We start from the raw sequence: 15,260 nt of genomic DNA on the forward strand, positions 1-15,260 counted from the left end.
ACCCCAGCAACCACTGATTGGTTTTCTATCACTTTTGATTAGATTCACCATTTCTGGCGTTTCACATAAATGGAGACTCTAGCATGTTCTCCTATGTGTCTGACCTCCTCCCCTCAGCATGGTGCATGTCGTTCATCTGTATCATGGTCCTTTCCTTTTCAGTGTGAATGGTATTCCACCAGGTGGAATATAATAATGTGCTTATCCATCCCCCTGCTGATGGACCTTTGTATTGTTTCCAGCATGAGGCTGTTGTGATTACCCGCTATAAGCATTCATGAACAGTTATTATGTGGACATACGTTTTAAATACCTAGGACTAGGGGCGCCTGGGTGGCTCAGTCGGTTAAGCGTCTGCCTTTGGCTCAGGTCATGATCCCAGGGTCTGGGATCGAGCCCCGAGTCGGGCTCCCTGCTCAGAAGGGAGTCTGCTCCCTTTCCCTCAGCCCCTCTCCCTGTTCATGCTCGCTCTGTCTCTCTCTCATAAATAAATAAAGTCTTATAAATAAATACATACATACATACCTAGGACTAGAATTGCTGCGATCTAGGGTAGGCATGTGGTTAGCTATCTGATAAGAAACTACCAAGCTATTTTTTCAAAGTAGTTGTGGCATTTTATCCCCCAGCAAGAAAGGTGGGAGTTCCGGTTGCTCCATGTCCTCTCCATCAGTTGGTATTGTCAGTCAAATATATGCATTGCAAATGTTGTCTCCCCATACAAGGATAAGTTTTTATTTTAATAAAGCCCAAGTTATTATAATTATTTATGGTTTTTATGTTCTAAGAAATTATTGCCTAGGTGTTTTTTGGGTGAAGTTGTATAATTTTTATCTTTTACCTCTAGGCCTACAATACATTTTGAGTTAATTTTTATGTATGGTTTAAGATTAGGGTCAAGTTTCATTGAAAATTAATGGATGTTATGCGTGTGAGATTTTTCTAGACCTTCTTTATATATATGTATATATATGTGTGTATACGTGTGTGTGTGTGTATATATATATACAAGGATCATCTATTTTATTTCATTATTCTGTGTGTTGATCCTTATGTTAATGTCACACTGTCTTGGTTACTATAGCTTAATAGTCAGTCTTAAACAGATAATGTAAGTCCTTTATCTTTGACCTTCTTTTTTTTTAAAGATTTTATTTATTTATTTATTTATTTATTTGTCAGAGAGGGAGAGAGCACGCGTGAGTCCACAAGCAAGGGGAGCGGTAGGCAGAGGGAGAAGCAGGCTCCCCGCTGAGCAAGGAGCCTGATGTGGGGCTCTGTGACCTGAGCTGAAGGCAGATGCCACCTAGGCATCGCTGGTCGTCTTTTTCAGAATTGTTTTTGGCTAGTTGAATTTCAATATAAATTGTAGACTTAACTTGTCACTTTTTACAAATGTGTGTCCTAGAATTTTAATCAAGTTTCCTCTGTAGATAATCTGAGGTAAATTGACAATTTAACACTATAGAATCTTTCAATTGAAACATGGGGTATTTATTTAAGTCTTTTGTCATTTCCCTCAGCAATATTTTATAGTTTTCAACATGGAAGCCTGGCACATATTTTGTCCAGCATATCCCCAAGTAGGTCATGTTTTTGGATGCCATAGTAAATAGTGTTTTCTTTATAACTTTGTTTTCCATTTGTTGCTTTTATATACAAATGCAGTTAATTTTTATATAATAATACTGTATTTGTGGCCTTTTAAAACTCACTTATTAGTTCTCAAAAGTTTTTTGGTAGATTCCTTAGGATATTCTATCTTGAATGTTCTTGTGCTCTTGAAGAGATGGTGTACTTTGTAGATGTTGGATGGATTGTTCATAAATACCATTTAGGTCAAATTGTTTGATAGTGTTATTGAAGTTTTCTGTATCCACATTTGTTTTCAATCTGTAATGTCAAATATTTCTTTTTCTTGCTTTTTCTTGCCTTTTTTTTTTTTTTTTTTTTGTACGGGCTGGGACCTCAGGTATGACAGTGAATATGAGTAGAGAACGCAGACGTCTTGCATTGGTCCCAACTTTAGGGAAAAGCATTCAGTCTTTCACCATTAAGTACGATGTTAGCTGTGGGGTTTTAATAGACATTCTTTATGAGGTTGAGAAAATGTCCTTCTATTCCTAGTTTGCCAAAAGTTTTTGTCATGAATAGGTACTGAATTCTGTCAGATTTTTTCCTGCATCTATTGAGATGATCATACAATTTTCACCTTTGTTCTCTTAATATGGTGAAATTATTTGATGGATTGTGTAGTGATAATCCAGCCTTGTGTTCCTAGGATAAATCTTAACTTGGGTATGATGTATTGTGCTTTTTAGAATTTGCTGGAATCAGTTTGCTAATATTTTATTAAGAACTTACACATTTAAGTTCATAAGGAATATAGGACAGTGGTTTTTTGCTTGTTTGGGGTTTCTTTCCCCCTTTTAATATCTTTATTGAGTTTTGGTATCAAGATAGTGCTGGTCTTATAAAATGAGTTGAGAAGTGCTGCCTCTTTCTCTGTTTGCTGAAAGATTTGGTGTAAGATATCTATAATATCAATATTGTATTATACCATATCTATTTTGGTGTGAGATAGCTATTATTCTTCTCTAAAACTTCCCTAGTTCACCAGTGAAGCCATCTGGGCTTGAGGTTTTCTTTGGTGCAAAATTTTTCACTATAAATTTAACTTCTTTAACATTTATAAGACTATCAAGATTTTTTATTTCTTCTTGGGTCAGTTTTGGTAATTTTTCAAGGAGTGATCCATTTCATGTAAATTTTTGTTTATTGGCATAATGTTGTTCATAATATTTTGTTATCTTTCCAAATATCTGTAGGATGTGTAGTGATAGTTCCTTTGTCATTCCCAATCTTAGAATTTATGAATTCTCTTTTTTCTCCTTGATCATTCTGGCTAGAGGCTTGTCAGTTTTAATGATTATTCTTTTAAGAACCAGCTTTTGCTTGCCTTTTTCTCTTTTTCCCCTCTGGTTTAAGTTTTATTACTCTCTGTTCTTATTATTTACTAACTTATATTACTTTGGTTTTTATTCACTCTTTTTTTTTTTTTTTCAAGTTTCTTAAAGTAGGGGTGGGGGAGTTATGCATTAATTTAGTCCATTGTGGTTGTAGGAAATGCATCATATGATTTCTGTTCCTTTAAGTTTATCAAGACTTGTTTTATGGTCTAGTATATGTTCTATCCTAATGAGTGTCTGTGTGCACTTGAAGAAAATGCATATTCTGTAGTTGTTCAGTGAAGTGTTCTATAAATGACAGTCAGGTCAAGTTGGTTGATAGTGTTGTTCAGGTCTTTTGTATCCTTTTTATAGCTAGTTTCCTATTAGTGAGAATAGTTTTGAGATCTTTATTATTGTGGATTTTTTCCCCCTTTCAGTTCTTTCAGTTTTTGATGGATGTTTTTTGAAACTTTTGGGGGGGTTAATATATATCTTTAGTATTGTTACAGTTTGTCAGTGATTTGGTTCTTTTTTTTTAAGATTCTGTTTATTTATTTGAGAGTCAGAGACAGCACAAGTGGGAGTAGGGGAAAAGAGAAGGAGAGCAAGAAGCAGACTCCCCGCTGAGTGGGGGTCCCTATGCAGAGCTTGATCCCATGACCCTGAGATCACGACCTGAGCCACAGGCAGGCACTTAACTAACTGAGCCACCCAGGCACCTCAATGATTTGGTTCTTTTAAAGTTTATACAATGATTTTCTTTATCCTTAATAATATTTCATATCCTAAAGTTTCCTTTGTCTGATTTTAATTTAGGCACTTGAGCTGTCTTTTGATTAATGTTTTCATGTTATATCTTTTTCTATCCTTTTACTATTAACCTATTTTTTGTTATTATATTTAAGTTGCATTTCTTGTAAATAACTGTGCCTTCCTTTATTATCCAGTCTGACAGTCTTCTTTTTAAGTGGAATGTTAGATCTTTTACATTTAATGTAATTACGGATACGGTTGGGTTTAAGTCTTCCATCTTACTGTTTGTTTTCTACTTGTGCTGCCTGTTTTTGTTTTTTTCCCTGCTTCATTTGATTATTTTTTTATGATCTTATTTTACCTCCCCAATCGTCTTATTAGCTGTAACACTTTGTCTTATTTTTTCAGCAATTACTTAGGGTTTACGTCAGCATCTTTAATTTATTACACTATACCTTCAAATAATATTATACTACTTCACATACAATGTAAGAATCTTCCAATACACTTATTTTTTCTCCCTCCAGTCCTTTGTGTATCATTATTTGTTTTATTCCTAGATATGCTATAACCCTACAATACATTGTTACTATTTTTGCTTTTTTCTTTCACCTTAGAAAAATACGGACTGCTTCGCAAATTTGCATGTCATCCTTGTGCACGGCCATGCTATCCCTGTACTGGTCCAGTTTTAGTATATGTGCTGCTGAAGCAAGCACTATTTTTGCTTTTAAATAGTCAATGATCTTTTAAGGAAATTAAAATGAGAAAAATAGTATTTTATTTTTACCCATATATTTACCATTTCCAGTGTTGTTTATTCTTTCATGCACATCCAGGTTTCTATCTGGCACATATTCCTTCAGTCTATAACATTTTCTTTAACATCTCTTACGGTGTAGGTATGCTGACTGAATTCTGCCAGCTTCCATTCATCTGAAGGAAAAAAAAAAACAACTCAACCTCATTTTTTGAAAGATATTTTTGTTGGGTATAAAACTGCATGTTGGCAATTTTGGGTTTTGTTTTTTCTCTCTCAGGACTGGCCTGCTTTGTTTCTGACAGGAGGTCTCTAGTTAGTCTTATTTTTCTTCCCCTGTACAGAATGAACCTTCTTTTCTCTGGCTTTTAAGATTGCCTTTTTATTCTTCTTTTCAGCAATTTGATGGGGTTTATTGGTGTTCCGTGTTTATCCTGTTTGTAGTTTGTTGAGTTTCTTAGAGTTTTAGGTTTGTAGCCTTTACCAAATTTGGAATATTTCACCACTGTTTCTTCACATATACCCCTTGCCCCTCTCCAGGACAGGTATGTTAGATCGCCTCGTACCATTCCACAGGTTGCTGAGGTTTTAGTAACTTTTTCTGTTCAGACAGTTTCTATGATTGTGTCTTTGAATTCACTGATCTTTTTTCTTTTGCAGTGTCTAATCTGGTGTTAAGTCAGTTTAGGGAATTTTTTTTTTTTTCATTTCAGACATTGTATTTCAAGCTCTAGAATTCCATTTGATTCTTCTTTGTATCTTCCATTTCTCTCCTTGTTGTGTTCATATTTTTCTTTAAATCCTCGAGCAGGCTTATAATAGCTGTTTTTGTCTTTGTCAACTAATCCCATTATCTCTTGTCATTTCTAGTTCTGTTTTTATTAACTTATCTCCCCCCACCCCCCTGATTATCCTGTTTCTTTGCATTTTTGCAGTAATTTTTAGCAGTTGAGACATTTTTGTAGAGGACATTGTCTTTGCCTATAAGTTTAGATGATGATGGGAATGTTTCCAAATACTACTTTTAAAATGCTGTCACTATAGCATGAGTTTCTTTCAAGAAGTGTTTTTTTTTCCCACTAAGTATTAAAATATCAAGTCTACTTCAAAGATGTAGACTGTGTATTTATTTTTTCAAAAATGTCTGCCAGGCAGCATATTACTGATAGCCATCTGCCATCAGAGAGCAGGGCAGCTAATTTGGAACATTTAACTTTTCAAAAGAAAATTGCGTAACTCATCTTGAAGCTTAAAACTCTTAAATATTTTGCCACTAAACCAACGAACCGTTTTTTGGTTCCAAGTACTGCAGTTTTCTTCTTGTGGCCCCACGGCTCACCTTTCCAGAGTCCTCTTCTCTGGTGGGTTTTCCCATCAAGAGTCGAGCTGAATACAAACTTGATTTAGACACTGTATTTTGATGAGACTGACACGGTACTTACCACACGGGCAGGGCACCTCAGATGTGGTATTTTCAGATCCAGAATTCAGTTTGATTCTTCTTTATGTCTTCTGTTTTCTCGCCTTAACCTTGTTCATATTCTTCTTCAGCTCCATAAGCACAGGCCTTGCTGACGATGGTCCCTTGTGGCTCTCCTCCCTTCACTGCGGCCTCACTGGCTTTCCTCTGTGCCTCGGATAAGCCACATTCATACCTGCCTCTGGGCCTTTGCACTGCTCTTCCTTCTGCCAAGAGGCTTCGGAGTTTCTTCTCTTTGCCACCCAGATCTGATTCTGAGTGCCACCTCTTCCAAGAGGCCCTCTCTGTCCATCTGCCTCCAGGGCCCCATTCCCTGTTCCCACACCCTGTTTCCTCTCCTACTGCTGTTTGGCAGTACTTGAAAGTATTTTGTTTTGTTTAGGTTTGCTTTTTTTTTCGGTTTCCTTCATTTCAGTAGAATGTCAAGCCTTTGAGAGCAATGATTTTGTCTTTTCACCGCCATGCCCCACCCCCCCCCCAGCACCTAGAACAGTCCTGACGTCATAAAACATACATGGGTGCCGGCAGTCAGACTGGAGTGTTCTCCTGGCCATGCCTGGCACTTCTGTGCCCGCTTGCTGTGTCTTCCACAAGGACTGATTGCCCCACAGTCTCCACGGGTCTCAATTCTGTCTCCTCGTTGAAAAAAGAGTTTACCTTTGCCTCCATCCAGGTGTGGTCTTCCGCTCATCTCATCTTCAGTGTCGCCCTCCTTGCTTTCCCTTTGTTCATTTGTGAACTTGGTGTGTCTCTACTGTGAGGCTGGTCCCAGCTGATTCTGCTGCATGTCCATCCTCGCGCCTCCCCCAGGGCCTTGCCAGGAGCAGAGAGATGCATAGGAAATACTTGTTAAATTAGTACTTGAAGAGACAGTATAATTTAGTTGGCTGCTGGTTCAGGAAGCAGAAATCTTAATTAGAATTGTGTGTGTCTGTTTGCCTCCGACTTCTCTCCTCACCCTCCCCGCTGTCCCTGGGTGGGATGCTAGTGGCCCTTCCCCCGACCTCTGACTGTGACGGCTGGAATTAATGAGGTCATGTTACATGTACATCAGAGAAGGTGCTGGATAAATACAAGTGATGGTATTGTTGTTGTTTGTTGTAATTATGTTCTGGGTCCTGTGTTGCATAATGAGCTATATAATGCCTCGAGCGTTTTAGGAATTAACTATCAGATGATTGTAAAACACTTTGCAAGTTTGTCACATTGGGGTGGATGGAACCGACGATAGAGCCCATTGAATTGGAAGAGGCAGGGCAGACGGGTTTGCAGGATTTCGTGTGTTCCTGTCCCTCTCATGGGTGTGTCCCCTGGCCTCCCCCAGACAGTTCCCTAATTGAGGTTGGATGCTTGTGACGTTCAGAATGAGACCCAACAATACTTGTGTGGGGTTTAATGGCATCGGGAATCATTAAGGAGACAAAAAGCCATGATTTCCCCTGGATTAACATACAGGTTGGGGTTTGGCATGCCGAGATTCATTGTTTTGGTCTCCAGCCCAAACATGCTAGAGTCATTATATTGTCATGTGGTAATTAGCTGTTCCTTTAATACAAGTAATAAAAATTAAGCCTAAGAGGTACTTTAGCAATGCCTTTTACATAATCCAAAACAATATTCAAATGCTGTAGGCGTCTAGTCATTCAACTGTACTGCAGTAAAGTTTGAAGTTTAATGCATAGAGATGTTTGAACATTCAGTTCATTCTTTATTCTGTGACCAGTTTTGCTACTTAGGCATTAACCTTTAATAGTGTTAAATTAAATATACATGCCTAATGAATAATTATGAGATTGCCAGAATTTTCATTTACAATGTAATGCTTTGAAATTTTGTCTAAAGGTCTAGTTCCCATTCACTTGATAATGTGCATGTTATTTTTTATATGTCACTGAGTTCCTGGCTGAATTGAACGAGAGAAGCTATTTTTTATTTGAAGCAGACACAGTGGGTCCTGGCCTTTTAAAAGGAATGGACTAGAAAAGTTGTCGACAGAAATTTTGGGGATGGAGAGGGCAGGACACTAGCTTAGCTCTCTAAAAATATAACGTGTACGGGCAGTTGTGCCAGAAAGCCAACGTGCGCAAACGTTAATAGAATGTTATTCAAGTACGGCGTTTCTCCTTCTCCTCAATCCTTCCCTGACCTTGGTGTCAAGTTCAGATGGGAGTTCTAGGTGAAGGGGGCCCTGGGCATCCTGTTTGTGTCCTTCAGGCCAGTTGCCCAGTGTGAGACCACAGGGAGAAGGGTGAAAAAAGTGGCGGTTGGAGGTGGGGAGGTAGGAAGGAGAAGCGTGGAATGGAAAAAACAGGACAAAAACCCCGCACCTGGAACGTTCGGAAGAATTCAGCCTCTGGTGTTAACGCTACCCCTACTTACAAGGAACTGTTTCCCCAAAATAGCTTTTGAAATATAATTTAATGTAAATATTTTAATGCTGATTAAAATAATAATGAAAAGCCACAAATGAGAAAACGATGTAGTTATAAACTGTGTATACACCCAGGATAAATGCCCCCCTGGCCACGGTGTCACGTGACGGGCAGTGTTGTGTTAAAGCCCACGTGCAGGTCCGCCGTGGCGCTAGACATTTCCCAGTGCCTGCCTTTCTGTAAACTCTGCAGAGACATTGGCATCTCACAGAGTTCCTGGCTCCTGGCGGCCTGGCCCACTAAGGCATGGGAGATCTCCCCTCACTTCCAGGAACCGAGGGTGGTCTGAAAATTAATGACACTGGTGTTTGAAAATTAAGTGAGCTCTTGAATATATACACTTGTTGATCCACAGGGCTTGGTGTTTAGCATTCCTCAAGCAGAGACTAAATCTTTGCAGCCACCTCACAAGTGAGGCTGGCGTCCATACCAGAAATATCTTCAGTAATCTCTTCTAAGCCCAGCGGACTGGGGTATTCCACTCCGACGGGGCCCGAGAATTCTAGGGGAGGCACTCCACCGGTGCCCAGCAGGTGGACCAGAAGTGCCTTTCAGGCAGCAGAAAGAAAAATAAAGAGCAGATCGACGCCCAGAGAGCATCTAACGTCTCTCCATTTCACGCTGAATTAGCGATAAAGTCAAAGGCCAAGAGTCAGTATTGCAGATTCCGTGTCTGCAGTCTCAAATTTGAGGTTAAAATCCAGTTTTGTGTAAGTCAGCCTGATTGCAGTTGGTACACCGAGTTGGCCATAGGACCCCACGTGACCAGTCCAGGTGCAGTCTCCTGCAGTCCATACTATGATCCGGGGTGTCTTGGCCCCCCCCAGCTGGCAGGCCCGCTAAGTAGCCGGGAAACCTTGGGCAAGTCATTGTGCTCCCCCGAGCTTCAGTCTCCACTTGTGTGACAGGAATGCGACACACCGTCACATCCCCTTCCTAGGATTGTGGGGAAAATCAGAGAAAACGTCTGTCAGAGTGTGTCTGACGGTGAGACACTGTCAGAGGATCAGGTGTTATTTCCAGCTTCCTAAGAATTACTGGAAACTTGAGGCTTATGGCACCTTGCCACACACTGTCCATCTTGCAAGCCTGGTGGACTTTCCCGGGTTTCCTCCCCTTGTCACCTCCACACGCATCCCCTTCCTGTGAGTCCGATCGAGGACCGAGAAATCCTTCAAGTGTCACACCATGCCAGAGAGGTGGGCAAATCCCAGTGCACCCGTGGCCATTCCCAGGCCGCATCCATAGGCTGTGGCCCTGGAGGGTGCGTCTGCATACACATCCTTTGTAGGCCGCAGAGAAGCGTCCCCAGCCAGCCAGCCCTGGGGCCCAGGGCTCTGCGGGGGGCAGGGGGACAGGGAGGCCACAGGTACCATGGCTTCTGGCAAGCGGTGGCATCCACAGGGGAGCCCGCGGGAGGCTGACTTCCTGGGCACCGCAGATGGCCCGCTCCGAGCCTCTGCGTGGCCGTGAACGTGGCCGGTCCATGGCCAGAGTGGGGTGACGGGCGTTTTCCTCTCCCGTAGATCCCGTGCCTGCTCTGGACCTTGGGCAGCAGCTCCAGCTCAAAGTGCAGCGTCTGCACGACATTGAAACAGAGAACCAGAAGCTTAGGGAAACTCTGGAAGAGTACAACAAGGAATTTGCCGAAGTGAAAAATCAAGGTTGGTGGCAGATCCGTTCTGTGCTTTGCTTTGTCTTGTCTTTGCTTTCTTCCTTTCTTTTCTTTTTTTTTCCTCTGCCTCTAATTGCCTTCCCCACGCTGTTGGGACTAGCTCTAACTGTACTCCACGTCACGAAGTCAGGGTGGGGCCCAAATCAGAATCGTTAAGGAGAGATAATCATAGTAATAACGCTTAGCCGTTTGGAAGCCAGACTTCTCCTCAGCACAATAACAACACATGCAATATTTATTGCCCTGTGACGGGACCATCCAGGATTCTTTCACATTCTTCCTGGACCATCATGTGATGGGATCCGCCTTTTAAAAGGCTGATGTGTTGCCTGCGGGCGACACCTGTCAGAGAGCCAGCTCGTGATCAAAGGGCCACGGCCAGTAAGTCCTTTAGTAACGGCCGCTGGTCCGCGTCCCCTCATCCTTCCGAATTTAATGAAAGAGAACCAGTGGGGCTGCCCAGCTGGCGACCGGGGCCGGGAGGGCAAAGGTCGCCTGGCTCTTCCTGTCGGGGAAGAACAAAGAGATCTCCGAGGCACCTCAAATCCAGATGTGGTCACCGTGTCCAGGAGCCCGCAGGCTTCCCTGTTGCGGGGCACAGAGCGAGGCCCCATGTCGCAGCAGCTGTGGGTCGTTCTGCCAACGCCACGTAAAACTTCACCTGTGTGTTTCGATTTGGAAGTGTGGGCGAGGAAGGAGCTGGGAGCCAGAGGCTGACCTCTTGGGTGACTTTGGAGGGCTCTCTTTAATCCGCTCTGAGCGCTGGATACAGAATCACTTAGATCTTTAAAGTGTCCTTTGGCTTTGAGACCATTGGAGACAGGCTTCGAGAGGCAGTCCTGAGGATCCCCCTTCTTCCCCACCCCCCCGGGAGGGGGAGCACAGAACCAGAGGAATTGCCACCTCGCTCTAGCTCCACAGGGAGCGGTAAGCCTTTGGGGCGAATTGGGACAGCATAGTCCTGCTTCAGAGTGAGGCGTTGGACATAGCAGGCTGGGATCCAGGTGAGAGAAGGGGCTGCCTGCCCCCCCCCCACAACTCCGGGTGAGAGAGAACCTGGAAATGCACACATCTGGGTTCCTTGTAGCACTACCCAAAAGGAGGGGGCTGCTTTTTTTCCCTCCCGTGACCTCTGACGTCTCATTTTGCAAGACCTACTCTTTGTGTTTTTTTATGGATTGATTTTTTTGTTGGAGGACGTGCTGGTGGGCCCAGGGCTTTACGTGGCCTCCCTCCCCCGCCTGGCTCGGTCAGCACCCCCATGGCTAGTTGCCCAGCGAGGAACCGTAACTGAGTGTGGGATGTCCTCCTCCCCAAAGGCCCCATCTCATGGGCTTTGTTCAATGAAATACCATAGTCCCATGACTTAAGAACAAAGGCTCCAGAGGCGGACAGACCTGCTTTGAGACCCTTCGGGGCCACTGTTTAGCTCTGAGACCTTAAACAAGTGATTGAGGGACCTCACTTTGTGAAAGTCCTCCTTTTCTTGGATAGGAGGCTTCACATAGTAACCACTTAGGATTGTGGTGGGCTTACATGAGATGGGGAAACCTTTACCTCTTTTCCCAACACTCAGTACATATCAGAGGCTCTTAGTGTACACGGCTGTTTTTTCTAGAAATTCCCAGCCCCCCCTTTATTTATTGATATCTTTATAGATTTTTCCCAAATTCTAGAAAAATGGCGATTTCCTCTCTTTTCTTACCAGTATACAGTGGTTTTGATTTGGGAAGGTGGGGTGTGCGTCACGTGTATTTACCGTCACAGCCGTAGCGTAGATGGATGAAAAGTTACAGCAGGAAGGGCCTCTCTTTATCAAGTGCTGGAACTCTCCCTGCCGTCTAGAGCAGAGCGCTGCGGTCCTCTCTGGGACCATTCTTCCTCCTCACGGGCTCATGTTGGAGGGGTTCCAGCTGGGACACATCCGGGAGAATGTCCCAGACCCAGGCCTGCCTGCCAGAGGAGGACCAGAGGCTCCAGGACGAGCCAGCCCCTGGCTTAGTCTCGGCTGGCCAACGAGCAGCCCAGGCGGGGTGGGGATGGCAAAGAGACCTCATCAGATGGAGTGGGAGCCCCCAGCTGGTGCCCCAAACTCCCCTGGGAGGAGCATAGCTGTGTCACACTGAGAAACCCCACTGGGATGAGCACTGAGGTCCACAGGCGATACAGATATTTCCCACCAATTGTGAGAGGCAGAAATGCTAGACGTTGACAGTCATATAGACCATTGACTTAAAAGAGTGTGCATGTGTTTTCAGAGTTGACCTGTCATGGCGTCCACTTGGGAAGTGGACAACTTTGGCCCTATCCGTGTGGCTCGACAGTGATGTGCATCACTAGCCATGAGGCCCACAGAGCGTTTTTTTCAGGCCCCAAACAGCGAGCCCCAAAGGCAGAAAGACCCCCTTTCTCCTTTCAGGTGCCCTGACAGGGTCATTGGTTTTAATTTCCTCTCTCTCCCTCTAAGGAGAACCCTTTGGGTTCCACTTAATGAAAAGGGCCAGTTTCTTCTCTTAATGAAAGAGCCTTTAGCTTTTATCCACTAAGCCATGCAGGTACTAACTGCCCAGCACCTCTGTGCAGTTGGGGGAGTAAAAGTGGAAGCGAGTTACAGCCTGAAGGACTGGAGGCCTTAGTGCAAGCTCTTACTTGGGCGAAGACCTGGCAGCCAGTGTCGTCCTGTGAGCCTCAGCCCCATTGTCACAGGCCCCGGTCAACCTGCCTAGCCTCCTCCATTCATTCGTGCCTTGGCCCTTGCTCGGCCTGGCCTTTTACGAGACGGATCCACGCACAGCAGGTCGGCTCCCCAAGGGCTCTACTGTCCCTGGAGCTGGGACCGCAGTGCCCTGCCAGGGAATGTACAGCACAGAGGGTGATGTGGGGGTGTCTGTGGTAGGGAGCAGGCGGAATAGTCCTGCCCTCGAGCCACCCATGGGTCTGAGTCAGGACCCTGCCCTGCTCATTATATCTGCTTTGGCATTCCCATTTGGGGTCATTAAAGTGAGGGCTCTAAACATGCACTCGGTGGTGGTGGGACCCTATTCCCCATGGGACCCTGTCCTGAGCACTGAGCCCCGCAAGACTCCTCCATCACCCAGCACTTCTGCCCACACGCCTGGCACTCACTCTCCCTCAGGTGTGGCTCCCCAAGGCCCTGCACCACCTGCTCTGTGCGCACAGCCCCCATCCTCTGGACTCCAGCCTGGGTGGTGGGTGTTTGGCACCCAAGCTCCAGGGTGTGTCCCTTCGAGCAGAGGAGATGCACACCGTGTCCACTTAGCACACTGTGCACTCCATCGCTTGTGAAACCGGGGAACCACAGCCCAGGGCCGGGGACGTCTGTAGACTCACCTGACTTTGGCCAAGACCCCTTCTTCCAAAACGCGCACACGATTATGAACTGTTTTCTTTGTGAGAAAGTACTTAAACCGCACAAAAACACGATTCGTCTTTCCTCAGTAGAGGACTAATTTAAAGTTTATCAATAAGATGATATTCTGTGTGACCACTGATTCCCCCCCACACACACACACACTTTTTTTTAAGTTGTATTGAAGAAACCATAGCTATTCTTCCCAGCAAAATCCATTGATCCTCCACAGCCTAAATGTTTAAAGTTCAATTTAACATTTAGGGAGTAAAAGGTCTCCGAAGGGACTCATAACCATTGATTTTGTGTCAGGGTTGAGGAGCTAAAGTTTAAAACACAGCAATCCTACCAGGTTACAAAAGCCGCGTGGAATCGTGCTCGGCCTCTCACGCCCATGTTTCCCTTTCTGCAGAGGTTACGATAAAAGCACTTAAAGAAAAAATCCGAGAATATGAACAGACTCTGAAGAACCAAGCGGAGACTATAGCTCTCGAAAAGGAACAAAAGTTACAAAATGATTTTGCAGAAAAGGAGAGGTGAGTGTCTGTTGGGGTCCACACGAGACCAGCCCAGGTCGTAAACCTCGCTCTGTGGGGCTCTCAGCAAAATTTTTTTGAAAAATAAAGGCGTCCCTTACTCTGTCACCTGAGAGATTACCTTGAGTGCCGTGCATCGGTCTTTACCCGTGGGGGGATGGCGTCAGGTGGTCAAGGGGACCAGAGTGGGTCCAGGGGTTGAGCACAAAGCGTGTGTGCTTGGCATGTGCTGACGTGAGCTGAGATGACAGGGCATGGCCGTGTGCCCTCTCCGGGGACGCCCTGGATGCACGTCGGTCAAACTCCTGCCACCTTCTGAAATGAATGTGGATATTTAACATTACACACAAATCTTGTTTTTTTTTGGTTTTTGGATTTTTTTGTTGTTTTTTGCCTCTTTTCTGTACCTCACCACGCTCCATATATCAAGCAGCTGATATCAATAAAATCTGTTACAGATAGAGAAACCGGGCTTCAGATTTGGGACCTGCCCACGTTCTGCCGCTAGCCACCCAGAGGTGGGACCAGAGCCCAGCCCACCACTCCAGCTCTGGCCTCCCCTGGTGGTCGCATGTAGCCTCCCAGAGTTCTCACTGCAGGACCAAGGCCAGTCCTACGCGGCCTGGGAGAGCAGGGCCAGGTGCTGCCCCCCCCAGGAAAGAAGGGAGCCCCACAGAGTCAGGGCTCTGAAAGCTGAGCAGACTCTTGACCCAGCCCCAGCGTGCCTCCTAGGAGAGCATTGTATGCCCAAAGCAGTTTCTCACCATGTTACTGATATTAGGGTGAGGGGATGGGATAAAAGCAGTCAAAATGCCCGGCCAGAGAGAAATGCGTAGATAAAGCTGGGCCATCCCCAACTGGAACATTACACAGCCATTAAAATAATAGCAGTGTAGAATTTGAAATGAGACCAGCAATGTATCCAGCATGATAGGGAGTGAAAAATGCATGATACAGAATTACATACCACGTGATTACAGTTGCACAGAGCGAAGTCATGCATTTGAAAATTGTGGAAGTAAATTCATCTGGGAATTTGATATTATTAAATTGGCTTTTCAAACTAGGTAAAAGAATTAATTATATTTAAAGATGCAAATATCGGACTGACCACTTGGGATGAAGGATAAAGCTAGATTTTTTTTTTTATCTCGTTCTTTACACCAAGAAATTGAAAGGGATCTACGGTTTCAACATTAATAATTCAATCATGTACATACTGGAAGAAAACTTAGGCAAGTTGTTTTTAATAATTTTAGAGTAGGTATTTCTAATCATAATTGAAAACCAATTGTTAAAAATA

General features: G+C 44.2%; 1 protein-coding gene and 1 non-coding gene across 10 annotated transcripts in view; one reads left to right on the forward strand and one right to left on the reverse strand.

Annotated features, from left to right (window-relative positions):
• The window catches only part of CUX1 (cut like homeobox 1), a 352,135-nt gene that overhangs the window by 200,361 nt on the left and 136,514 nt on the right, over positions 1-15,260 (forward strand). For all 9 annotated transcript variants that reach the window (XM_081819440.1, XM_081819443.1, XM_081819442.1 and 6 more), the window contains exons 5-6: positions 9,903-10,040; positions 13,834-13,957. In XM_081819440.1, coding sequence (XP_081675566.1) covers positions 9,903-10,040; positions 13,834-13,957 — 262 coding nt within the window. The remainder of the gene's footprint in view (positions 1-9,902; positions 10,041-13,833; positions 13,958-15,260) is intronic.
• LOC115938603 (U6 spliceosomal RNA) lies at positions 4,322-4,423 on the reverse strand. Its single transcript, XR_004073655.2, has one exon. It is a non-coding gene; the product is annotated as a U6 spliceosomal RNA (small nuclear RNA).

This window comes from Leptonychotes weddellii, chromosome 5, assembly GCF_054177405.1.
Source record: "Leptonychotes weddellii isolate Sample4059 chromosome 5, ASM5417740v2, whole genome shotgun sequence".
NCBI classification, from domain to species: Eukaryota; Metazoa; Chordata; class Mammalia; order Carnivora; family Phocidae; genus Leptonychotes; species Leptonychotes weddellii.